This window comes from Contarinia nasturtii, unplaced genomic scaffold (genome assembly GCF_009176525.2).
Source record: "Contarinia nasturtii isolate CC-2019 unplaced genomic scaffold, AAFC_CNas_1.1 Cnas_scaffold_533, whole genome shotgun sequence".
Classification (NCBI taxonomy): Eukaryota; Metazoa; Arthropoda; class Insecta; order Diptera; family Cecidomyiidae; genus Contarinia; species Contarinia nasturtii.
Window position 1 is genome coordinate 1,186,142 of NW_022197885.1, and position 23,248 is coordinate 1,209,389.

The 23,248-nt window shown below is 33.8% G+C and overlaps 7 protein-coding genes across 11 annotated transcripts; 3 read left to right on the forward strand and 4 right to left on the reverse strand.

Annotated features, from left to right (window-relative positions):
* Nucleotides 1-10: 10 nt before the first annotated feature.
* LOC116339639 (diamine acetyltransferase 2-like) lies at nt 11-1,705 on the forward strand. Its single transcript, XM_031765645.1, has 3 exons — nt 11-819; nt 878-965; nt 1,395-1,705. The coding sequence occupies exons 1-3, from the start codon at nt 789-791 to the stop codon at nt 1,567-1,569; spliced, it is 294 nt and encodes a 97-aa protein (XP_031621505.1). The 5' UTR covers nt 11-788; the 3' UTR covers nt 1,570-1,705.
* Nucleotides 1,706-1,825: 120 nt separating this feature from the next.
* Nucleotides 1,826-4,968, reverse strand: LOC116339638 (zinc finger protein 510-like). The gene is made up of 4 exons (XM_031765643.1): nt 4,234-4,968; nt 4,089-4,174; nt 3,822-4,021; nt 1,826-2,292 (listed from the first exon to the last, which is right to left on the reverse strand). The coding sequence occupies exons 1-4, from the start codon at nt 4,859-4,861 to the stop codon at nt 2,115-2,117; spliced, it is 1,092 nt and encodes a 363-aa protein (XP_031621503.1). The 5' UTR covers nt 4,862-4,968; the 3' UTR covers nt 1,826-2,114.
* A 272-nt stretch (nt 4,969-5,240) lies between these two features.
* Nucleotides 5,241-9,656, reverse strand: LOC116339829 (zinc finger protein 239-like). 4 transcript variants are annotated; one of them, XM_031765896.1, is made up of 6 exons: nt 6,965-8,085; nt 6,194-6,865; nt 6,045-6,121; nt 5,812-5,979; nt 5,708-5,748; nt 5,241-5,639 (listed from the first exon to the last, which is right to left on the reverse strand). In XM_031765896.1, exons 1-6 carry the CDS (start codon nt 7,029-7,031, stop codon nt 5,336-5,338), a joined length of 1,329 nt encoding a protein of 442 aa, XP_031621756.1. In that variant the 5' UTR covers nt 7,032-8,085; the 3' UTR covers nt 5,241-5,335. The 4 variants fall into 4 exon arrangements, with proteins under 4 accessions (XP_031621756.1, XP_031621757.1, XP_031621755.1 ...); XM_031765898.1 differs by lacking the exons at nt 5,241-5,639; nt 5,708-5,748; nt 5,812-5,979; nt 6,045-6,121; nt 6,194-6,865 and adding exons at nt 8,301-8,341; nt 8,405-8,563; nt 8,638-8,646; nt 8,715-8,791; nt 8,853-9,656 and having other exon boundaries at nt 7,939-8,237; XM_031765897.1 differs by lacking the exons at nt 6,045-6,121; nt 6,194-6,865; nt 6,965-8,085 and adding exons at nt 8,715-8,791; nt 8,853-9,656.
* A 356-nt stretch (nt 9,657-10,012) lies between these two features.
* Nucleotides 10,013-12,438, forward strand: LOC116339577 (solute carrier family 25 member 51). The gene is made up of 8 exons (XM_031765537.1): nt 10,013-10,221; nt 10,451-10,525; nt 10,602-10,673; nt 10,918-11,080; nt 11,143-11,187; nt 11,257-11,486; nt 11,726-11,777; nt 11,840-12,438. The coding sequence occupies exons 2-8, from the start codon at nt 10,466-10,468 to the stop codon at nt 12,070-12,072; spliced, it is 855 nt and encodes a 284-aa protein (XP_031621397.1). The 5' UTR covers nt 10,013-10,221; nt 10,451-10,465; the 3' UTR covers nt 12,073-12,438.
* Nucleotides 12,439-12,846: 408 nt separating this feature from the next.
* LOC116339481 (transient receptor potential cation channel subfamily V member 4) lies at nt 12,847-22,149 on the forward strand. Of its 2 annotated transcripts, none has more exons than XM_031765375.1 (12): nt 12,847-13,025; nt 13,124-13,508; nt 13,621-13,709; nt 13,776-13,993; nt 14,068-14,293; nt 19,267-19,382; nt 19,453-19,770; nt 19,839-20,050; nt 20,122-20,745; nt 20,808-20,970; nt 21,042-21,733; nt 21,795-22,149. In XM_031765375.1, the coding sequence occupies exons 1-12, from the start codon at nt 12,896-12,898 to the stop codon at nt 21,961-21,963; spliced, it is 3,342 nt and encodes a 1,113-aa protein (XP_031621235.1). In that variant the 5' UTR covers nt 12,847-12,895; the 3' UTR covers nt 21,964-22,149. The 2 variants fall into 2 exon arrangements, with proteins under 2 accessions (XP_031621235.1, XP_031621236.1); XM_031765376.1 differs by having other exon boundaries at nt 13,124-13,331.
* LOC116339482 (levanase-like) lies at nt 14,503-17,179 on the reverse strand. Its single transcript, XM_031765377.1, has 5 exons — nt 17,037-17,179; nt 16,857-16,878; nt 16,544-16,684; nt 15,791-16,301; nt 14,503-15,736 (listed from the first exon to the last, which is right to left on the reverse strand). The coding sequence occupies exons 1-5, from the start codon at nt 17,085-17,087 to the stop codon at nt 14,755-14,757; spliced, it is 1,707 nt and encodes a 568-aa protein (XP_031621237.1). The 5' UTR covers nt 17,088-17,179; the 3' UTR covers nt 14,503-14,754.
* On the reverse strand, nt 21,950-23,133 carry LOC116339483. The gene is made up of 3 exons (XM_031765378.1): nt 22,868-23,133; nt 22,668-22,796; nt 21,950-22,604 (listed from the first exon to the last, which is right to left on the reverse strand). Exons 1-3 carry the CDS (start codon nt 23,045-23,047, stop codon nt 22,284-22,286), a joined length of 630 nt encoding a protein of 209 aa, XP_031621238.1. The 5' UTR covers nt 23,048-23,133; the 3' UTR covers nt 21,950-22,283.
* Nucleotides 23,134-23,248: the final 115 nt, after the last annotated feature.

A 23,248-nucleotide genomic window follows, 5' to 3' on the forward strand; every position in this document is an offset into this window, starting at 1 on the left:
CAGAAATATGGCAAACTCTTTTTTAAGAAAGTTTTTTATGAGAAAGAGCTTCATTAGCAAAAGAATTCGAATAATTTATAAAATCTATAGACACTTCCATTTTTTGTGTTGTTAAGCTGTTATTCAAATGACCTGAATTAACCAGATTTTTCACATTTTAGTTTTGATCGTACGTTTTTTCTGTTATTCGCCTGACGAATTCAGTCACTGTTTTCGACAAGTCCACAGTATGGAAGAAATTGCGTTTGAAAAGGGTTCGATCGAAGTGTTAAATTGAGAATGGTCTCTTCAAATATCAATATTTACAAACAAACGCCCAATTGAACACATGTGTATCTCGTTATCGTATCGATTTGCGGTATATTCCGTTGAAAATTTATTAAATCATAAATAATTGAAAACCAAAAAAAAACTTGAAAAATGTCAGAGATTATATTGATCTATCGATAACGATGACAGAGAGCGCATGTGTATAGTTCTCACCATGAATATAGCGTTTCGAATAAGTTATCTTTCGGTAATTTTAATAGTAAATATAAATTCGAGCACGAACGCTATAGGAATTCTGGAAAGCACGATAAGCGTGATCTACAAATGGAATGAGTAGGGACGAACCGCATACGAAAGTGATAACGCACGTCCATAAATTGAATAAATGAACCTTTTTCGTTATTTTTAGAGTCTATTAATTTTTTGTGTTTGCATACGGACAATAGGTTAAAGGGTAAGATAGATACAAATGTATTGAGACATTTCATTTTCAACAGGAATTGGCCGACTTTGAAAATATGCCAAATGGACCGAAGCTTAGCGTGAATGGTAATGATTTAGATTCTTAACGAATTGAATCTTTTATCACAAGACCGATTGATTACAGATCTATGCAGGGATGGTGGTTTCTATGACAAAAATAGCAATCCACTATTTTCCTGCTTCGTGGCTGAAGAACTTGACTCATCCAGTGGGTAGGCTCATTTTGAAAATTAAAATATAGAATACATTTTCTTGATTCATAGTGATTTGCAACTAAAATAACTTATAGTTGTTTATATGTAACTGATAACATCATGTGATTCAATGACTAATTAAAGAAAACAAGAACCAAATTGCTTTATTACACTGAATTTGAATCATTTGCGTCGCCGAACAGTGCCAATAAAAATTAACAAGATTATTGAACGAGCATGGAATATTTTGCTATTAAGCGCATACTTGAGATAAATTGAAATTTTTTGTTGTTTAGTGGAGTAGCTGTTGAAAAATATCTACATTTTGGGAAAGAAAAATCATTGTTTTCTGAATTATGGGAAAAATTTCAGACTTCTCGAAAAATGTAATGTTCCAGAATCAACATACTTATTGTATTGCTATGCTTTATTTTCATATGCGTGTAGTTTACCGCAATGGATCGTTGGATATGCATCATGCTTTAATACTTATTCAGCGTGGGTGGGGAAAGTACTATTCTTGGAGGACTTGTATGTCAAGCCATCATATCGAAAACAAGGCGTAGAAAAATTAATATTTATCGAAGTTGCAAAGTATGCAATTGACTCGAATTGCTTTTGACTTGAACTACACGTGCTAGACTGGAATCCGGCTAGAAAATTCTACGATAAGATGGGGGGTGTCGATGTGACTGAAACAGCGGGGAGACATTTTATCCGCTTTGATCAACAAAAGATCGAATCCATTGCCAACGGTAGCAAATGAATGTACAAAAAGTACAAAGTATTACACATGTAAATTGCTTTTGCTGTATTAAAAAGTGTACTTAACCTTCTTTACCTCAAAACATTAAATATTTGATAAGAAAATGCCTTAAAATTTCTCTTTATTTTTTCTCATATTTTGATTTTTTGAAAAATTGCTCGTATGACTTTTCCCCAATTTGTTATACAAAATCACCTTTAAATACTACTACAATGGGAGGAAATGACAGCAAATTTTAAAATTGGCGCGCTGTTTAGTTTCGATTCGAGTTGTAAAATTACATTGACGTCCCCTTTGAAATTCGATGCGCCACCGTCGGCTCAAAGAGACTTGAAGTCTTCACATCCGCTCATTGTACTACTAAAATGATTCTTTGTTTTTTTTTTTTTTTTATAAAAAAATTATGCTAAATTCTCAAAACCGTTGGAGGGTGTGTCGACTATTTGGTGAGCATTCGCTAAATGTTCGTTTAATTTTTCCCGCCGAGTGAATACTTGTGAGCAAACGACACAGATGAACATCCTCGTTGACTTTGACTGTGACTTTTCATGCGTCTTTAAATGGGTTTTCAAATTGTACCTAAAATTACAGAATATTTTGTTAGTAACATTTTAAATAAATGTTGGTTTTTTTATCATAATATTTTTCGATTTAAAATTACAGTACATTGCCAAATGTCGACACACGACCAAATGTCGGAATACCGAGAGTTGAATTGAAATTAAAAATTAAAAATTCATTTTAATTGCATTTTTAAAAGTAAATTATGAAAGATCAATATCAAATCTCTTTATTATAATCCAAATTTTAATCAAAAATCTATTATTGCTTTCACAAATTACGTTCAAAAAAAATTCGGCATTTTTATTACTTTTTCACGTCAAAAGTTAAACTATGTCATTTTGAGACAAGCCGGTAAAATGCATTTTTTTATATGAAAAAATAACTAATTTGGAAAAAAATATATGTCTGCGAATTGTAGATACTTTAATTTAGTTATTGAACAGAAATATTGAAAATATAAAGAAAAAAAAATATATTTATTTTTCATTTTTCACTGTAATATTATTCCGGAATAAATTGTCCAATTGCCGACACATAAGCACCCAAGTTTCAAGTGAAATACTTTGAATTTGACAGATGTGACAGTTAAAGTCGATATTTGAATCATTGTGAAATTCAAACCAAAAATATCATAGATCAGTGAAATAACGTAATATTTTTAAATATTTTTGCCATTTTATTATGAAAAAATAAATTAAATTAAATATGCAGCAAAAATATATCAATCTAATAATTTCAAATTCGATATTTTGTATTGTTTACCTCAATGTAAAGAATGCGTTCATGAGCTGTCAAAACTTAAAGTTGTTCAAGTTTTGCAGTGAAAATTCATGAAATATGTCGAGATTTGGGAGCCGAGAATTGGACGATGAATATCCGACATTTGGAATTTTCGATGTTACGACGGAAAAATGGAAAATAATAATATATTTTTGGAAATTTCTTTCTTTTGACATGTGTGAAATGAAGCACAATTAAATTCTGCATAGAATTGTGTATAGAATGATATCTTTAGATGAAAGCAAAAGTGTTAAATATCAAATTGAAGTTGAAAATTCAAACAAATAGTCCGACATTTGGGCGAGTGTCCATACACGATTTTTTAATGAGAATTTAAATTAAGACACGAAAGTAATTTGAAGTGTTAATCATCGGGTTTTCCTTTACGTTAGAAAATACCAGACTATATTTGTTGCCAAAGATTATTTTAGTTCAGACTGTGATTTACTATAGTTGTCATAATTTGAAACTGAATTTATAGATGCGGAGTCTACAGAGGAACACATTAGATAATAGACGGATTACAGTGTCTATGCTAACTATAATTTAAAAATAACGTGTCTCTCTGCAATCTCATGTCATCCAAAAAAAATAGTTTTTGAAGTGAAAATCCACGAAAAATTCAAATTATGGCATTATACAAAAAATAACAGGTCGCATCAAAATTTCTGTTTTTTTTCAATCGAAGAAAATTAAAATCATAGATTTGGCCTTTGTGATGTTAAATTACAATTTGTAGTATAAGTCCGAATAATTTTACATACCCTTGTGTAAACTTCTGCCCGCAGATAGTACATGAAAATGGTTTTTCACCCGTATGTGACCGCATATGCCTCTTAATATGAGACGACGAACGAAACTCTGCACCACATAAGTTACATTTTTTCGGTCTTTCATCAATATGAATTTTTTTGTGCATGTTAAATGAAGCTGCATGTGTGAAACGTTTTCCACACACGTCGCACTTCAATCAAACGAATATTTTAAATTAAATTTCTTCAAAAAGATGCGACAAATTTTTCATCTTTTACCTGGTGATTTTGCTCGCCCGTATGAATTGGCATGTGCCTTTTAAGGCCAATCCTTTGTGTAAAAGTTTTATGACAGATTTTACATTCTATAAACAAACAAATGTTAATTGAAGAAGAGAAGATTTGAAAAAGTAGAGGTTATTACCGTGTGGATTGTTGGTGGAGTGTTTTACTAAGTGAACGCCAAGTGCGCCTTTTGATTGGTAGATACGGCCGCAAACATCACAAGAAACTTGTTCGATTTTGTAGTGCTTCTTTTTGACTAATTTTGGATCTTTCGATGTGTTCTTCACATTTTTCCTGCATTTACGAACTTTCGATTTTTTATTATCATCTAATTGTAGCAAGGTCGTTTCGAATTCAACTATATTATGTTTACTTTCTTCTTCATCATCATCATCAATACTTTGATCACCACTTACAGTTTGGTCTTTAATAAATTCTTCATTCGTTTCATCCTGATTCTCTATAATATCCGGATCCTCAAATTCACACTTCATGTTCAAGACAAAGGCCTCTGACTTCGTTTGGAATAGTTCATACAAATCGGTTTCAATGCGTCGAATTTGTTGGACCAATTCGTCGTATTCTTCTATTTTCTGAATACATTTCATGCAAAAATATTCATTTTCAACATCAGCTACAATATGTAAGGATTTTTCAAGGACCTCCTTCAATGGCATCGCCGTCATTGCACCGTCAACATGCAATCCAAGATAATTATCAATCGGCACAAAATTCATATTACAAATAAAACATTTGATCACATCCATTGTTTCATGGAACTATTATGGAACTTGTTTTGTCACAAACTTTCTCCGACTAATTCATAAATTACGAAACATGCAATCAAAATCAAGCAACATTTGGTTGAAATGGAAAAATACTTAATTTGTTTATAATTTTGATGTGGAGCAAAAATGACAACATTCTTGCACGAAAGTGGCAGATCACGCGTGACTTTTGACATCAACATTGGTTTTCTTATTGATGCATGTTTTGAGACATCATTGTAATGGTTCATGATTTTATGTCTATGTTTTATGTAGTCAAAAAGAAACAGAAACGCCAAACATATATGATTCGAATGAAATTTTAGTTCTTTTTTAATTATAAAACTACAAATAAATTGTAAAAAAATGTATTCAAGTATATTATTTCAATATCTCTAAATTTTGCTTATGATATTCAACAAAAATATCGCCTATAGCCATAAACTGTTTGTTTCCCAGAAAAAAACATACGAATCATGTTTGTGGTTCAGCTGAAATCATTTCACTGCCATCGATCGATTCGAATTCAATGAATATTTCCTCTTTCGTATAGACATTTGCTTTCAACCGGTCTATAATCTGTTTGGTGATTTCGCTTTCTGGGCCATGTTCCGCTATGTTTTTGATGTCGGCATCGCTAATGCGATGTGCTTGTCGCAAATGTCTGTTGAGCTTTTCACGACGTGGAAATGCTTCGTCACAAATGACACACTTATGATTTCGTGACTGGGGTCGATGAATACCGTTATGTGTGTTATAATGCGTTTTCATATTGTATCTAAAAATGGTAAAAAGAATTGGTGTAAATTAAATGAAAAAAAAACACGAAAAATATTTTTTGAATACCTCTGAGCGAATTTTTGACCACAAATCGGGCAGGAAAATGGCTAAAAATCGAAATGTTGCTATTAGTAAGTTTACCGAATTGAATTAATCACTGTGCATTTTACCTTTTCTCCGGTATGTGACCTCATGTGCCTTGTCATGTGTGAATTGGACCGAAATTCAGAGCCGCAGATATTACATTTTTTCTTTCGTTCATTGGTATGGATCATTTGGTGCATGTGAAATGATGAATAATGTGTGAATCGTTTGCCGCACACATCGCACTGATGAGGCTGTACGAAAGAAAATGGCCAATAAATTATTTGTCTTTCATGTTCAAAATTATTTAGAATTTTACCTGTTCACCGGTATGCATTGGCATGTGTCGAACCAAAGCACCGCGCTGAGTAAATGTTTTTCCGCAAATGTGACATTCTAAAAATATGACATACACATTTTAATATCATAAATAAAAAAAAGAATTTCCACAAAAGATAGAGTGTTTACCGTGTGAATTCCGTCCACTGTGAATGCCAAGATGAACACAAAGTGCTGACTTCGACTTATATGATCGACCACAAATGTCGCACACCAATTTTTGAATTTCATCATGTTTTAGCGTTTTATGTACTTCCAAATCGGATCGATTTTCGGCAACATATTTGCACATATAACACTTTAGATCACCTTCAAACAAATTATCGAGTAATTGTTTGTCTTCTTTCATTTTCGCATTTCGGCTGCGAAGACTTCCTCTTTTTTGTTTGGCTTTGCGTTGTGTTACCTTTTGAGCAACACTTTCGTTGGACTTTTCGCCCTTTTCAAATTCTGCGCTGCTATTATTTTCATGGGCTTCGTTAATAGTTGGCTCTTTTTGCTCTTCATTAAGGTCACCTTCATCGGACTGTACTTCATAATCGTCCAAGTATTCCACAACCATACCATCGTCATAGGTTCCATCAGTTACATCATCAGAATTATCCGACGACTTTTCCATTTTCAATTCGTCACTCTGAATTAATATCTCTGCGTTGATTGCATTGTGATCATCGATTATTTCTGCATCCAATAGGTAGCACGGCTCCTCCAATTTCTTACGATACAGTCCATATAATTCGGTTTCAATTTGCGAAGTAAGTTGCACCAAATGATCATAGTCTTCGATTTTTTTCACACATTCTGTACAGAAATATTCATGATCAACATCAACAATTTCACGTAAACATTTAACAAGCACTGAACTTATTTCTATCGTTAATGTACGTGCAAAATTCATACCCAGATATTTATTCTGAGCACAACATTCCACATTGCATACAAAGCACTTCGCCACCAAAGAATCCATTTTTTTTTTATTAAATCGCCTTAATTTGGTAAATGCAAGAATTAAATTATTGTTATTATTGCGACATGAACATAAAGAGAACGATTGTTTTCGGCTGAATAATCGAAATAATGACAAATTAATGCAATTGTTTATGAAATCCAAATGTGTCAACGCAACAGTGACAGTTGCTAATGACACGATGTAATGTGACGTGAGTTTCTTTATTTCGTTTTTTGACGGTTGAAAAAACGATGCGGCAACTATTTGATGAATTAAAATTTAAAATCAATGGAAAAAACTTCTTTTTTATTTGAAATGTAAATTTTGCTTTTCGATGTAAGCAAGCGGACAGATACAACATTTACTTAATTCGATGAATTTAATGCTCTCTTGACAGTAGTTTACGGTTCTGTACCGATTTGAACCGCAAATAGTAGTCTATATGTTTACTGTGTTTTTGGTATCAATACGTGCTGTTTGCAGCAACTCTTATTAGAATATATTCATTTAGTGGTGCCGTTTTTTATGTTCAACAATGACTGTTGAATATGAATAAATAATATTTTAGAGAGTAGATTACAATTATTGACGTAAATGGCTAAAATATTGTTCTTTTTTAGAAAAAATGGGGTCGATGTTTTATACTTTTATATCGTGGTATTTTGCCAGCAAAATACGAATGTTTTCGTTTTTTAAATTTTAAATTCGACATGGTCATTTTCAATTTCAAGAAAGCCACTTCAGCAGATTTTTAGGTTTTAAATCATAATACAGCTTCAGAAAAGCCAATCATATTTTGTTATTTCCATTATCCATTGAATGTGCTTAAAATGCAAGCGACCGTGGGTATGTCGAATCCAGGTGTAAACGATGCTTTTTAAGCACCGAACGGGGATAAAAAATAACACATATTTTCAAAATGTCATAAATTATTCGCTAGCATATGCCAGTTGCGCCAGAATATAAACGTAACAATAAGTTCACTTAATTTGTTTGTTTATAGTTTTAATTGTGGGTAAGCTGAAAGCAATTCACAATGAATATTTCTTCTGTCATAAAGACATTTTCTTTCGACTGGTCTACAATCTGCGATGGGCTTGTTGTAAATGTTTGTTTAGTTCTGCACGGCGTTGGAATGCTTCGGAGCAAATGACACACTTATGATTTTGGGACTGCGATTCATGAATATCGTTATGTCTGTTGTAATGCGATTTCATATTGTATCTAAAAAAGAAGAAAAAATTGTGTAAATTAAGAGATAAAAAATTGAAAATATTTTTCGAATACCTCTGAGCAAATTTTTGACCACAAATCGGGCAGGAAAATGGCTGAAAATCGAAATGTTGCTATTAGTAAGTTTACCGAATTGAATTAATCACTGTGTATTTTACCTTTTCTCCGGTATGTGTTCTCATGTGTCTCGTCATGTCTGAAGTTGACCGGAATTCAGATCCGCATATATTACATTTTTTCCTTCGTTCATTGGTATGAATCATTTGGTGCATGTGAAATGATGAATAATGTGTGAATCGTTTGCCGCACACATCGCACTAAAATTCAAAAGAAAAATATATTGTAATTTATTTTGAGTCCCAAATTATGACAGAAAGCTGATTATCATTACCTGATAAGGCTGTAGGAAAAAAATGTTCAACAATTATATATTTTTTTCATCTTCAAAATTATTATTTGAAATTTTACCTGTTCACCGGTATGCATTGGCAGGTGTCGAACCAAGTGGCCGCGTCGACTAAATTTTTTTCCACAAATGTGACATTCTATAAATATGACATATTTAATATAAATTAAAGAAGTATTTCAAAGAAAAATCGTGCTTACTCTCTGAACTCTGTCCACTGTGAATGCCAAGATGAACACGAACTGCTGACTTCGACTTATATGATCGACCACAAATATCGCATATGAATCTTTGAATTTCATCGATATGTTTTAGTTCACCTTCAATCAAATCATCGAGTAATTGATTGTCTTCTTTCATTTTCGCAGTTGTGCAGTGAGTACTGTCCCTTTCGGCGACACTTTTATCGGACTTTTGGTCTTTTTCAAATTCTGTGCTGCTATTAAATTCATGGGTTTCGTTAATAGTTGGCTCTTTTTGCTCTTCTTTAAGTTTATCTTTATCTGATTGCACAACCATACTATTGTCACATATGTCATCAGCCGCATCGGGAGATGCTAAGTCATCTGACGACTTTTCCATTTTCAATTCAACGGTCTGAGCTAATCTCTCTTCGTTGATTGCATTCTGATCTTCAATTATTTTCACATCCAGTGGGTAGCTCGACTCTTCCATTTTCTTACGATATAGTCCATACAATTCGGTTTCAATCTGCGAACTGAGTTGCACCAAACGGTCATAGTCTTCGATTTTTTTCATACATTCTGCACAGAAATATTCATGATCAACATCTACAATTTCACGTAAGCATTTTACAAGTACTGATTTTATTTCCATCGTTAATGTACGTGCAACATTCATACACAGATATTTATTCTGAGCACAACATTCTACATTGCATATAAAACACTTGGCTGCCAAATTTGAATCCATTTTTTTCAAATCGCCAAAATTTGGTAAACACCTGACTGAATAATCGAAATAATCTCAAATGAATGCAAATGTTTATCAAATCCAAATGTGTCAACGCAATAGTGACAGTTATTAATGACACGATGTAATGATGTTTGCGACGTGAGTTTTTTTATTTAATTTTTTTGACGGCTGAAAAAATATGCGGTAACTTTTTGATGAATAAAAAAAACTCAAATTCAAGTGAAATCAGCACCCGATTGAAAAACCCTCTTCTTTCATTTAAAATATAAAATTTCCATTTCGATTTGAGCTAGAGCAATATTTACTTATTTGGATGAATTTGAAGTTCTCATGACCGCTCATGACAGTAGTTTGCGGTTCTGTACCGATTTGAACCGGTCGCCAATATGTTTGTCACACAGTGTTTTGGTCTCAGTACGTGCTGTTTGACACTAGATTTTGCATGAGAACTCTTATCATATTCGCCAGGTGCTGGCAATTTTTCTATGTTCAACAATGACTGTTTGAATATAAATAAATAATATTTTAGAGTGTAGATTGCAATTCGTTTCAATTAAAATTGTATTCTAATAAGATAGTTTGCAAATGTTCAATTTAAAGAATCCTTTCTAGTTATTTTTTTTTCTATTTGAGGTAATGAACTCTCAAGCATTTTAAATGTCGTTTTTTTTATACACACAGAATAATTATATAATTGTGTTGTGTGTATATTTGTTGTGTATGTGATTGTCACGTAGACCATGCATCAATATCAAAATGATTTTTTATTTATGTTTTGATTTTCGTGTGATTTCCTGCGCGATAATTATTATCTTTTGTTTGTAGTCTTTTAATTGATGGTTTTTGTTTTTAATTGACGCAGGACTTTCAAGGCGACATGGTGCAAAACAACAAAGAATTCAATCATGGATTTTGGCACATCAATTTACAGGAATTTGTATGTTTATTTATATATTTTGTATTCCTTTTTCAAATTTTTTACATATATTCAATTAAACTTTGTAATGGCATAGGTATGCGGATGGGGTGCTTCGTTTATCAACATCTCCGTTACATATCCCGTTTACAAAATCATGTTTCGACAGGTAAAACGATGATTTTTTTTCAGAAATAGTTTTTTAGAACATGTCTGAGGATGTTGTGACATTGATAAATATAGCGAGCGAGTGACACATGCAAAATGCGAATTTAAATTGAAAATAGAAAATTCCCATGGTTACTTGACACTCCTATTATTTATCGATCATATTTTTCTCTTTCCATAATTGAAGTAGTCTTTTTTTCATGACCTCGAATGATTGATGCAAATTTTTATTCTTTTTTATGTAGATGTTGCATGGGGTTGAAATAAAGTCCGCAGTTCAAGAGCTTCGTCATGAAGGTTTTGCATTTTTATATCGTGGTATTTTGCCACCGCTTGCCCAACGAACGGTTTCATTGTCTCTGATGTTCGGATTATACGATGGAACCAAACGACCGCTAGTCAAATTAGGTAAGTTAAAGAATGATATTCATTTTATCAATATTTTCATCGTCTATTTTCTTTTAAATTAGGTGTTAATGAATATGTGGCTAAGTTTGTGGCCGGAATGACTGCAGGTAAGTGGGTGTCATTTGAATCTTAATTTTCATTCCATCACATTAAAATCAAATGAATGTACGTTCTAGGTACGGTTGAAGCAGTTCTGATGCCATTTGAACGTATACAGACTCTTCTCGCCGATTCGCATTATCATACTCACTTTAAAAATACATCAGAAGCATTTCATTATGTGTGCATGAATTATGGTTATCGTGAATTGTATCGAGGCATAACGCCCATTCTATGGCGAAATGGTCCTTCAAATGTGCTATTTTTCATAATACGCGAAGAAGCCGCTGTACGACTACCGAAACGAGTATGTTTTTCTTTCTTTTTTTTCATGAATTGTTTCTCTGAGGAGAAATGGTGAGGAGAAAAATGAGGAGTAGGAGAATGCTGAGAAGGTCCAAGAGAGGAGGAAAACATTTTCTTCCTCACTTATGGAGGAGAACCCTCTTCAGCGTTCTTCTACTCACCGTTCATCCTCCTCAGAGTATAACAAACCTTGCTTTCTTTAAATTTGAAAATCGACATGGATCTAATTTTCCATTTCAGGAAGACCACATCAGCAGGTCGGTTCAGGAGTTTTTAAGCGGAGCATTTATTGGTTGGTTTTAAATTATAATATTGATATATTAAAGAAAGCTAATCATATTTCATTGATTTCAGGTGCCTCTCTTAGTTCATTATTTTACCCATTAAATGTGCTTAAAACAAAAATGCAAGCCACCGTCGGTACGCCGAATCTAAGTTTAAGCGATGCTTTTAAAGCGATATACACCGAACGAGGATCAAAAATAACGCAAGTTTACAAAGGTTGTGGTATAAATTGTTCGCGAGCGTTTGTCAGTTGGGGCATTATAAACGTATCGTATGAAGGAATCAAACGTTTATTCTTTTGAAGGAACAAAGCCAAACATCTGGCGAATGTGACATTGAATGCACAAAATAAAAGTACGCTTTGCCCGCGATCCACAACAAAAGATAATTATTATTTTGTTCGAAGAAAATACTAGGCTAATGAGAAGAGTAATTGAAGGGGGATTAACCACATTTCGGTTAATTGTGTGTGACCCAACCACATTTTATGTCTAGATATTTTTTTAAACTTACTATAATTATCTTTTTTCTTCTTCTACGATTCAATCCATAAGTTACCAGTTAGTTCAGTTTTTATAAGAAATTAAGCTCGCAACAGGAGCTATAAAATTCTGTCGAAAGAATCAATGTACAAGTCAATTTTCGAAATACAAAGTGTTTACAAGTGATTGACATTTGGTCATACTGTTTCAAAAAATTCAAAGTATTTGTTTAAAAAAAAGTTTTCAGTTTTATCAATTCTTGCAAAAAAAAAAAACAAATTATATAGAATTGTAAATATTATTTTTTTGGTTATAAGAGTTTGTCTGAGAAAAATGATTTTCACATGATAAAATCATCGATTAAATTTTGACTAAAATAAAGGAGAATAATCCACCTAAATTCAAATGACATTTGTTCATATATTAATTATTCAGTTGCGATGTCAATGACATCATGTTATGACTTATTTTTAGCATATATGTAAACAAATATCAACAGGTGGCGAATGGAGAAATGCATAAATCATTTTGATTTGGAACGTTTCCAAGGCATTTATCGATCCAGCAGAAAATCGAAAAAATTGAACATTTTCATCGTACCAAAATGGAGACATGTCTTGTGTGATTTTGTAAAAATTTAAAAATGCTGTTCAAAGTGTGCCGAAAGAAAAAGCACGAAGCGAAACCGGGTGAAATTCTTGACCAAGTCATTTCGCAGTCATCATCCATTGCCAATAAGTGTTTGCTGTACAAATTGGCAAATTATAAACGTGGTAAGTTAGATTACTTTGGAATGAATTGAGTTGGCAGAATAATGTTTTTAAAATCAATGTTGTAATTTAAACTTGTGTCAATGTAATTTTCTTTAAAGGCGGCGATTTAATTGATGCATTTCAAAAAGGAGGTCAAATTGCGGTTGAAAGTTTGATCCGCGAACAATTCGGCACGTTTATGTATAACAATGGTAAAGGTCAATTAATCAATCGTGCTGAATACCTACGATGGAAATATATGGACAATAAGGAAGTGGTTATTCCGATTGAAGCAAGTTTATCGCAACATGACCCGCTTGCCAAATGGTACGATCATAATGCATGCTGGAAAATGCAGTATCGCGGCAGTTTGGGTGAATCTTTATTGCATGTTTTAATTATATGCGATACTAAAATTCATACAAAATTGGCACGGATTCTATTACGTGTGTTTCCAATACTTGCCGTTGATGTTATGGAAGGCGAAGAATATTTGGGTGCAAGGTTAATTGAACTGAATTGATATTTATTACGCATAGAGATAGTTTCTTTATACGTTGAATGTGTATTTTTATATTTTTATAATCCATCAATGTGTCATTTGTTCAATTGCTAGTTCGTTACATTTGGCCATTGCTTATAGTAACAATTCTCTGGTTGCCGATCTCATTGAAGCCGGTGCAGATGTAAATCAACGAGCCATTGGTAATGTCTTTCATTTATGCCAAAATATTAAGTGTGATTATTATTAAGTGTCTGCACATTTTATAGGAAGTTTCTTTTTGCCACGAGATCAACAAGGCAGCAGACCAGTGAAGAATACCGACTATGAAGGTCTTGCGTACTTAGGTGAATATCCGTTGGCTTGGTCGGCCTGCTGTGCAAATGAAAGTGTTTACAATTTACTTCTGGAGCATGATGCCGACCCTGATTTACAAGATTCATTTGGAAATATGATTTTGCATATGGTCGTTGTATGTGACAAATTGGTGTGTCTTTTCAAAGCTTCAATTCATTTTGTGTGTGTCATTTAAAACTGTTTTTTTTTGTGTATTTCGAATAGGATATGTTTGGCTATGCACTTCGACATCCAAAATTACCCGCAAAAAATGGCATCATGAATGCGGCTGGATTAACTCCGCTTACATTGGCATGTAAATTAGGACGTGCTGAAGTGTTTCGTGAAATGTTGGAGCTGTCTGCCAAAGAATTTTGGCGGTACAGTAATATCACATGCTCTGGTTATCCGTTGAATGCTCTTGATACATTACTTCCGGACGGACGGACAAGTGAGTGTGCTGTGAACAAAATCAGAATAAAAACTTCATTTTATAAATTACAGCATTTGAAATGTAAAAAAAGTGCAGAATTGAATGTTGAAATTCGTTCAGAGCAGTTTGTCGTTAGATGTTTCCTTGACAAAAAGTGAAATAAAAACACAAATTTTGGAGGTGCACACATTCTTTAATGAAAAAAAAAAACCAAAAAATAAACAAGGTTAATTGAACTGAATTGTTATTTATTACGCATAGAGATAGTTTACTTATACGTGATGATTGTATCATTGAATGTGTATTTTTAAAATCCATCAATGTGTCATTGGTTCAATTGCTAGTTCAATGACATCAGGAATATTTATTTAATTCTGACCGTATTCGGTTTTGGCTTTGACATTAATTGAATGAACTAGCAAATGAAGTAAATGAAATGCCATGATGAGATCTTATCACTGTAAAAGTGTTGTTGACTGTTAGTATTTGCTCTTTTTCCCCTTATTTTTAGGTGAAGGGTCAGCTCTCTTTTTACCAGTTCTCGAAGAACTTGCGTCCTTCTGCCAAATACTTTTCATTTCATACACATTCAATTCTTTCAATTGAATTTTAGACTTTTTCGATGGTGATTGAACTTGAATGGTCATTTTGGATGCAATGCCATATTCGGAATAGAAAAGGGCATTCATACATGTCAGTCCATCGTCGGCAAACATTTCAAATGCGTTAGTGTCGATAATAATTCTCAATTTCAAATTAGAACTATTGATCAGTCTGGGGGCGTTGCAAAGATCTTTGAAAGTTAATTTCGGTACCGACAACTCGTCATTTGGATTATCAAGATTGCCCTTCTCCAATGATGTATCTATGAAATTTGGAATGATTTTCCCTGCACGCGATCGATCCAAAATGAATTCATTTCCTTTGAAAGAAATTTTCAATTGATCTTTTTTCCCCGAAAACACAATATCAAATGAGTCGCCTGTTTTAAGCTGTTTCACATCCAACGTCATTTCAATGTCAGCCAAATGATTCTTTTTTTCAGCATCAGCAATTTTATATGTGTAATCATTCGTGATATTAATGTTCTGCTTGCGAACTGGATTGATTCTCAAAGATTCCATTTCACGAATTGGTTGGGATGTGAGTCGAATTCTACCACCAACTTTTATCAAGTTCAATTCTCTAGGAATGCCCATTTGTCCGTTCCAAGCGTTGAAATTCAAATTTCCAGCAAATTCCCATCGGCCCATCCAACTGATTAAAATACGACGGCCATCTGGCAAGGCATTGTATGTGATGCCAGCCATGCTATCCGGTCCATGATCCAGCCATAATATTGTGTCTCTTGAGTTTTCATTTGTAAATTTCTTGCCATCGTAGGAGCCAATGAAGTATTGGTGCACAGGATTTTGATAGTCGGTTATAGTAATTATCATCACGTATTTTTCAACTTGTTTTCTGAAAAAGAAGATATAAACATTTTCATTCAAACGAAAATTGGATTTGTTTTACCCATTAATGGTGACATTAAATGGAAACAGTGACGGACATTCCCATCTTCCTGTATGTGATCCATCGAATTCTCCGAATTCACTCACAAACTCCCAGTTCAATAAATTACGCGAATTATAGAACTTGGTGCGATTATATGAAGCTACTATTGCAACATAATAATCTTTGTGCTGAAAAAATATCGGGTCTCTGAAAGCTGTTACTATTTCGGAATTTGGTGGACCAGCAATGATTGGATTATTCTTATAGTATTTAAATGTAGCGTATTCAGGACCATCATTGCTGTAAGCCAACCATATATTTTGCTCGCGAGACGACCATTCAGCTGCAGCAGGCATCAAGAGTAGTGTCGGTGTATTAGAGTTAGTTTGCAGCCCAGTAATATTATTGTGATCGAAGACTGCGCCACCAGAGAACATAGCAAATCCTTTATTTGGAGGATAGAGCGCAGTGGGGAGTGTTTTCCAATGAACCAAATCAGAAGATATTGCATGGCACCAATGTTGTTCCCCTGATTTTCATAATAATTATTGTGAAACCGAGAATAATTAACTTAAATTAACACTCTTCATTTTTATAACAAATTTCAATTTTTCTTAACATTTTGACGTGTGTTAAGCCCAAAACGAATGAAAAGAAAACAATTTTTGAGCACACAAGATAGTTGGCAAATGGAGATCAAAATTGAAAAGAAAAAAATATTATTCAAAATTGAAATTGATTATAATAAAAATTGATTTTGAGTGTTCTTACTTATGACATTTGTGTCGTTCGGATGACATTGGTAGAAGAGATGAAATAAGCCGTTTTCATAAATTAAACCGTTTGGATCGTTTAACCATCCCTTGGGTGGGCTGTAATGTAGTTGTGGCCGGTACATTTCAGCATATTCCCCTGTAATTATTTTATATGTTATCTTTCTCCGTTTCACTTTTTATAATTCTATCGAAATGCAATATTACTTCAATCATTTGAATTTTGTATTAGCAATTGTAACTTTTCAGTTTTAAAAAGAACTAAAGTGGATAAAAAGTACTAATTTGATATTAGCAATACTGATACTTACCAACTGCTTCACATTGAAATACCTAACGACCAAAGTATAATAATTTAAAAATATTTATAGTGACATAAGCTTATATAGCTAAAGAGCTTAAAAGATTACAAAATATTTAGTAAAATGTCTTTGTTTAAGAAAATTGTTGAACATTTTTCTCTAATCTATATGCAAGATGATAAAACTCACAGAATATTCAGTCAGAAAGAGTACCACAAACAGCGTACACAATGACTTCATTTTTTCGATGGAAAAATTATTTAATTTGAACGATTATTATAAATGTTAGTAGCACATTAACCAATAATGTCGCCAGAGAACGTCTTAACTTTTCATACGTTGACTAGATGCTTTTATACTTCCCAGTTATCGATCCCGCTATGCATTATTCCATAGATACAAGCTTTTTATTTTTGGTATGCTGGCTAAAACATTCCATAAGAATAATTTTACTGAGAATTTCTTGATTAAAAATTTCAACTTGAACATTAATTTGAAAAACAAAGTAAAAATGTCAAATTAAAGGTTACTTTCTTTTCTTGAAACCAGTATTTTATCACGAAAAACAATGACATGTTAAAGCCATATATCATTATCACCATGTCAACAAGCAAAAATATGAAGCGCGTTTTCAGTATTCCACGTTTCTTGTTGGCATCTCCAATTAATTTTCTGTTTGTAATAAAACCTTTCATATAAAAATAATAAAAAGTTACTTTCTATTTGGTGTACTGTTTTCCATTTCAAAAACAAATTCCAATAACCTTTCACATTTTTCTTGTTTAATCAAAAAAATTCTCGATAAAAAGTATTTATGGGGAATTTAAAAGCCACATATTAATGTCAATATACCCAAAATTTGAAATGAAAAACAAAAGATCGAGTACAGGGTGTGCTAGAATAACTGTCGGGTTTACTTTAGGAGAAAATAGGAGAACTTTTCCGCACGGTGGTAGTTGCGTATTTAATTAAGCCAGTTCAAAATAATATTTGTTCGATTTTTCAAGCCTCTTAAGCGGCGTAAAGTTCGAGACCAAAATATGTTTCAACTTTGGCAACAAAATATTCTTTAATTTAATAGCAGAAGTAGCCGAGAAAAGATTTTTCACACTTTCATGATGAACTCATTTGTACGACATTTGAAATTATTCTATTTTCTAACAAAACACTCTAAAAAATATGTTTGACGCTAATTTTGCCATAAAAATTATTTTTGAAACACTTTTCATAACTAAAGTCACAAAAAATTTGGATTTCTGTATGCTACCTTAATGGCGTGAAACTTTGCAGAGGTTATTTTTTTCACAAAAAAATAACATTCGGAGGGTTTGGAGAAATTTCAAGCAAAATTAAGAGTACCTCCCATACAAAATTTTGTATGGGAGGTACCCCTAATTTTGATTGAAATCTCTTCAAACATTCGGAATGTTATTTTTTTGTGTAAAAATTAGACTGTGCAAAGTTTCACGTCATTAAGGTAGCATACAGGCTTGGCTCCCATACAAAAATTCAATTTTTCCTTGATTTTTTCAAGGAAACTGTATCAAAAGTTGATTGTATCTCAAAACTAACCTCAGATTTGGTTTTCTCGTGACAAAAAACCCCCCAATACATATTTTTGAGTGTTCAAGTCTACATTAAGTATGACTTTTGGACGAAAATTGGACTCTTTTTCATAGGTATCACTCCAGGCATGACATTTTTTTCCATCAACCAAAGTCGCTCAAAAGCTAATGATTTCTATTCCTCGGGACCCCCAATCATCCTGTAAAGTCAGATTTTGAATTAAGTTTCTACGATGAGCGCTTGATGAGATTTTGATGCTAACAAATTTTGCGTACGCCGTACAACGTACGACGTACAACGTACGACGTACAGACTAACATGCTCAAAACGGCCTGATTCGGGTTCCCTGACCTCAGAAACGTCCAGAAAACATGTTTCTGAAGTTTTCAAAATTTTGACCGATTACAATACTTTTCACCTTACACTATGTGTGCGGAAAAGTAAAAAGCACATTTTTCAACCAAATTGAGATTTTGTTTTGCGTTGTGTAGACTGTAGAGGGAGTCTTTTGCATTTTTCCGGTAGGTGTCGCATTGGTATCACTATTTACATTGGATTCTGGTTTGATCTATGAAAAAAAGATTCGAAATTATTGTTATTTTTGAATGATGGAAAACTTCTTATTCTGATACAAAATTTAACGTGATTTTATTTATAAAATGCTAAAAAAAAGTTATTGGAATTTGTTTTGCAAAAAAGAAAGTAAATTTCCATTTGTTTTCCTAATGGAATAGAATTAAATCAGTAATGTGGGAGTACAGTTTTTCATGGGGAGGGGGTGTGTGATCGAACTATCGTTCTCCATGATAACAGGAAATTGAAAACTTTATTGATGCAATTTATTTACGTTCAGATTGGAATTCGGCGCTATTCATCATTTTGAATGGAACCAAAGAAGAACATTTAGATATGTTGGATGGTGGCATTATTCAGCGTTTACTGGAAGAAAAATGGAAAACATTTGCCAGAGTAATTTTGTCAAAATATGTTTTCTTTTGCGTTTCAACGTATCGAAATATTTATCGTTTTTCTCTCACAGAATCAATTTTTGAAAAGATTGCTCATTTTGTTTGTGCATTTGTTCTTCCTGTCAATATCGGTGTATATGCGGCCGTCCACTGAAAATTTACAAAACAAAGAATACGAGGAAAGTCGCACCGATCGCACTCCCAGCGCTGATGGTGCTGCAAATAATGATGACTCGAATGGTGAAGAAGACGATGATTCAATGAATATTACAAACATGATTCGATACTTTAGCGAGGTGGCGACATTGACTGGCGTTTTGAGCTACGTCGTATTTCAACAAGGCGATGAGATTAAAAATCAGGGACTATCAGCATTCTTGAAGCAATTGGTGATTATTTAAATGTAAACAAAATGTGATGTGAAGATTGTTCAACAATTTTCTTCGGTTCGCCTTAGGCTCATGCACCTGCCAAAGCGATATTTCTAATCAGCAACATTATGATACTGGCATGCATACCATTCCGGTTGATCGGCGATACCGACACAGAAGAGGCAATTTTAGTCTTTGCCGTACCGGGCAGTTGGTTTTTGTTGATGTTCTTCGCAGGAGCCGTACGACTTACAGGACCATTTGTGACAATGATCTATTCAATGATAACGGGAGACATGTACGTGAATACTTCACGAGAATGTGTTAAACTGAGATTTATAATGAATCTACTATTCTTCCTCTTTTTAGGTTTACATTTGGCATCATTTATGTAATTGTTTTATTCGGATTTTCGCAGGCCTTTTATTTTCTCTATAAAGGTCATCCGCAAGTGGAGCAAACACTATTTGCTACGTATCCCACCACTTGGATGGCATTATTCCAAACAACATTGGGCGATTATAATTATTCAGACTTGAATAACACAACCTATCCCAATTTGGCTAAAACGGTTTTTGTTATTTTTATGATTTTCGTTCCAATTCTTTTGTTAAACATGTTGATCGCTATGATGGGAAATACCTACGCACATGTAATTGAACAATCTGAAAAAGAGTGGATGAAGCAATGGGCAAAAATTGTCGTGACCTTGGAAAGAGCCGTCTCACAATCCGATGCACAAAAATATCTTGAACAATATTCGATTCCGTTGGGTCCAGCAGATGATTCGGGCTACGAAACACGAGGTGTTATGGTTATAAAAAGTAAGTCAAAAACACGAGCAAAGCAACGAAAAGGGGCGGTCTCCAATTGGAAACGAGTCGGAAAGGTAACGTTGAATGCATTGAAATCGCGAGGTTTAACGGGAGAAGAATTAAGACGAATTATGTGGGGACGGGCATCTATCACATCGCCGACTAAAGTTTCGAAAAAGTTTGTACTTTGCATACTAATTAATTGTAGAAAAACACAAATTTAATTATTTTTATTTGCAGAAAAATGACACAGAATATGGGAATTGGACAACAAGCTGTTAATGCAGCCGGTGTCGCTACAACTGGAGCACTTAGTACAGCCGTCGATCGAATGTCATTCGCTCATGACATCGTAATGATGACTGACGATGCAATTGCTATTGGATTGGGCTTGGATGTTGAGGTGAGATCCACTACAATATTTCAATAAGAATAAAAGAGCTCAATTGAATTAAAACCTTGAATCAAATATAGAATGCAGACAAGGTGTTCAAAGACCCTTTGCGTGAATTGATTTTAATGTCTGAAAATACGTCGGCTAAAGTTGACGAAAGTTATGCAACGAATTTGGCAAAAGAAGCGAGTGTTTTGAGTCACGTCAAAGAGATTCATTTGGAAACAAAAACGGCACCAACACCGATTCCAAAGCCAGCCACTCTGGTCACGCCAGCAATGGTACCACAAGATGCCAAGAGCCTGACAACAGCCTTCCAAGATAAAACTAATATGGTTGATCCGGTGAAAGAGCGTGAATTTCTAATGAAAATAAGTGCAATGGAAGAATCAGATACCGAAGGTGTTATGAACGTTGAACGACCAATTTTGGGTAAAGTTTCGTTAATCCGAAGAGCCAAATCGGCTGTATCGCGTAGTATAATCGAACGTCGAATCAATGATAAGCATCCGTTGTTCAGTGTTGCTTGGGAAAATCAAAAATCAATTGCAAAAAATGAATCGCTCACTAGACAAGACTCGCGTGCAATCGATATTAATGTTGACGATGATGAACATGGATCAGACGATGACATTCCAACACCCGAAGAGGTAAAGCGTCACATGGAATTGTTTCATTTACGACGAGGGCAACCACCGCCCAGCGCAAAATTGGAAGAGTGCCGCAAATCGAAGCATTCAAAAAGTCGTTCGGCAAAAACAAAATCTAATCGGTATACATTTGTTTACATTTTTTGTAAATGGCTTGTTATTGTTGTTAAAATTCATTTTCAGTGTTGCGCCAACCGATGAGGATCTTGAGCCAGTAACGAAAAAAACAAGTCGCACTCGATCGGCAAAGTTTATGTCACGCGTAGAAAAAGATGAAGATTCCTCACCCGATCCATTGGAACCATGGTCCACCAAAGATTTGCTTAATATCAATAAAATTCTGGAATCTTAAATACACTTTATTGTTTTCCCCATTCAATACAAATATCAAACAAACAAAACAATTTAAAATACGAATTCACATATCGAAAACTGAATTGCATCTCACATCTAAATGAAACTGTGTTTTTTCTTTGCTAAATTGTAGTAAATGTGAGTTCAATTGCTTTAAAGATCAATTTTTGTTCATCTGCTAGTTCATCTGTCTATGTATACCTATACAGTAAAATGCTTTGCACAATAAAATTCATCTTAAACATCTAACTAAATGCTATTTGAAATGAAATCAAACGCAAACTGGAAATAAACATGTCTAAAAATGTTTATTACATTTCACGGATGTGCATGCGGATAAAGGCCACTTTTCATTTGGTTTTGTTGGAGTTTTTGTTGTTGTAGCCGTTGATGTCGTTGTGCTCTTGCTTCCCGTCGTTTTTCTCGTATCATTTCTTTGGTCATTTCATCGTTGACTTCTTCCCAACCAGTTTCCTCGTGATCATCATTATCGTGATCACTCCAATCCTCCAGTTCAGCCGTTTGTAAGCGTGGAATGGCAGCCGCACCCGTTGCTTGCAAACGAGAAAAATTCTCATCGCCATTTTTATTCGTATCAATAAACACTTTCTTTTGTTTAATCACACTTGGAGCCATATCCTGAATTGAGTAAAATACAAATGAAACTTTTTCTTTCTTTTGAAAATCAAACAAATTACTAACTTGAAAGAAATCAATTGCCGGCTCGTTGTTTTCTTCGTTTTTTGGTTGGACCAATTTCTGTCGATACTGTTCAATGTGTTCGGTGACTGTTCGCGGTGAATCATCCCATGAGTTCCAATCCCGATCAACCTATATGACATACCCAACGATATGTTAAAATGCAACAACTCTATTCTCAGAACAAGCGTATTTTCTCTTACCTCACCACGATGATGTCTTGTTTCGTGGCTACTGTTGACTACATTTACACTAGTTAACATTTCACACTCGCTAAACGATGACTTTCGTCGGCGTGAAAAACAACATAACGCTCGTCGGCAAAGCGTAATGATCGACAATAAGAGTGATTTAAATTGATTAAGCATATGGATAATAATCATAATTTTTTTGTTTTCCAAATGATTGTGAAACTTCTGCAAAAGCAGAAATGAAATACAATAAGCCAACAACGATGAAAAAAAAAACAAACAATTTATGTAGATGTGACAACTGTCAATGTCGTGTTTTGCTGGCAGAGAGCGAGAGAAATGTATATGCTCACGATTTGCTATCGCGAACACACATACACACACTGATAAGTC

What these genes read in the sequence shown, in the direction of transcription:
- LOC116339639 (XM_031765645.1), top strand. Translation starts at nt 789, where the DNA reads ATGCCAAATGGACCGAAGCTTAGCGTGAATG. An exon ending in ACCGAAGCTTAGCGTGAATG is followed by an intron (nt 820 to 877) that starts GTAATGATTTAG and finishes GATTGATTACAG; the next exon opens with ATCTATGCAGGGATGGTGGT. An exon ending in GAACTTGACTCATCCAGTGG is followed by an intron (nt 966 to 1,394) that starts GTAGGCTCATTT and finishes ATATGCGTGTAG; the next exon opens with TTTACCGCAATGGATCGTTG.
- LOC116339638 (XM_031765643.1), bottom strand. Translation starts at nt 4,861, where the DNA reads ATGGATGTGATCAAATGTTTTATTTGTAATATGAATTTTGTGCCGATT. An exon ending in CGGGCGAGCAAAATCACCAG is followed by an intron (nt 4,022 to 4,088) that starts GTAAAAGATGAA and finishes GTTTGATTGAAG; the next exon opens with TGCGACGTGTGTGGAAAACG. An exon ending in GGGCAGAAGTTTACACAAGG is followed by an intron (nt 2,293 to 3,821) that starts GTATGTAAAATT and finishes CTGTAATTTTAG; the next exon opens with GTACAATTTGAAAACCCATT.
- LOC116339829 (XM_031765895.1), bottom strand. Translation starts at nt 7,031, where the DNA reads ATGGATTCTTTGGTGGCGAAGTGCTTTGTATGCAATGTGGAATGTTGT. An exon ending in CAGTGGACGGAATTCACACG is followed by an intron (nt 6,122 to 6,193) that starts GTAAACACTCTA and finishes TCATATTTTTAG; the next exon opens with AATGTCACATTTGCGGAAAA. An exon ending in GGTCACATACCGGAGAAAAG is followed by an intron (nt 5,749 to 5,811) that starts GTAAAATGCACA and finishes TTCGATTTTTAG; the next exon opens with CCATTTTCCTGCCCGATTTG.
- LOC116339577 (XM_031765537.1), top strand. Translation starts at nt 10,466, where the DNA reads ATGGTGCAAAACAACAAAGAATTCAATCATGGATTTTGGCACATCAAT. An exon ending in ACATCAATTTACAGGAATTT is followed by an intron (nt 10,526 to 10,601) that starts GTATGTTTATTT and finishes GTAATGGCATAG; the next exon opens with GTATGCGGATGGGGTGCTTC. An exon ending in ACAAAATCATGTTTCGACAG is followed by an intron (nt 10,674 to 10,917) that starts GTAAAACGATGA and finishes TTTTTTATGTAG; the next exon opens with ATGTTGCATGGGGTTGAAAT.
- LOC116339481 (XM_031765375.1), top strand. Translation starts at nt 12,896, where the DNA reads ATGCTGTTCAAAGTGTGCCGAAAGAAAAAGCACGAAGCGAAACCGGGT. An exon ending in ATTGGCAAATTATAAACGTG is followed by an intron (nt 13,026 to 13,123) that starts GTAAGTTAGATT and finishes TTTTCTTTAAAG; the next exon opens with GCGGCGATTTAATTGATGCA. An exon ending in GATTGGGCTTGGATGTTGAG is followed by an intron (nt 20,971 to 21,041) that starts GTGAGATCCACT and finishes AATCAAATATAG; the next exon opens with AATGCAGACAAGGTGTTCAA.
- LOC116339482 (XM_031765377.1), bottom strand. Translation starts at nt 17,087, where the DNA reads ATGAAGTCATTGTGTACGCTGTTTGTGGTACTCTTTCTGACTGAATAT. An exon ending in GAACGACACAAATGTCATAA is followed by an intron (nt 16,302 to 16,543) that starts GTAAGAACACTC and finishes TATGAAAATCAG; the next exon opens with GGGAACAACATTGGTGCCAT. An exon ending in TTTAATGTCACCATTAATGG is followed by an intron (nt 15,737 to 15,790) that starts GTAAAACAAATC and finishes CTTCTTTTTCAG; the next exon opens with AAAACAAGTTGAAAAATACG.
- LOC116339483 (XM_031765378.1), bottom strand. Translation starts at nt 23,047, where the DNA reads ATGATTATTATCCATATGCTTAATCAATTTAAATCACTCTTATTGTCG. An exon ending in CAAGACATCATCGTGGTGAG is followed by an intron (nt 22,797 to 22,867) that starts GTAAGAGAAAAT and finishes TATGTCATATAG; the next exon opens with GTTGATCGGGATTGGAACTC. An exon ending in CGGCAATTGATTTCTTTCAA is followed by an intron (nt 22,605 to 22,667) that starts GTTAGTAATTTG and finishes TACTCAATTCAG; the next exon opens with GATATGGCTCCAAGTGTGAT.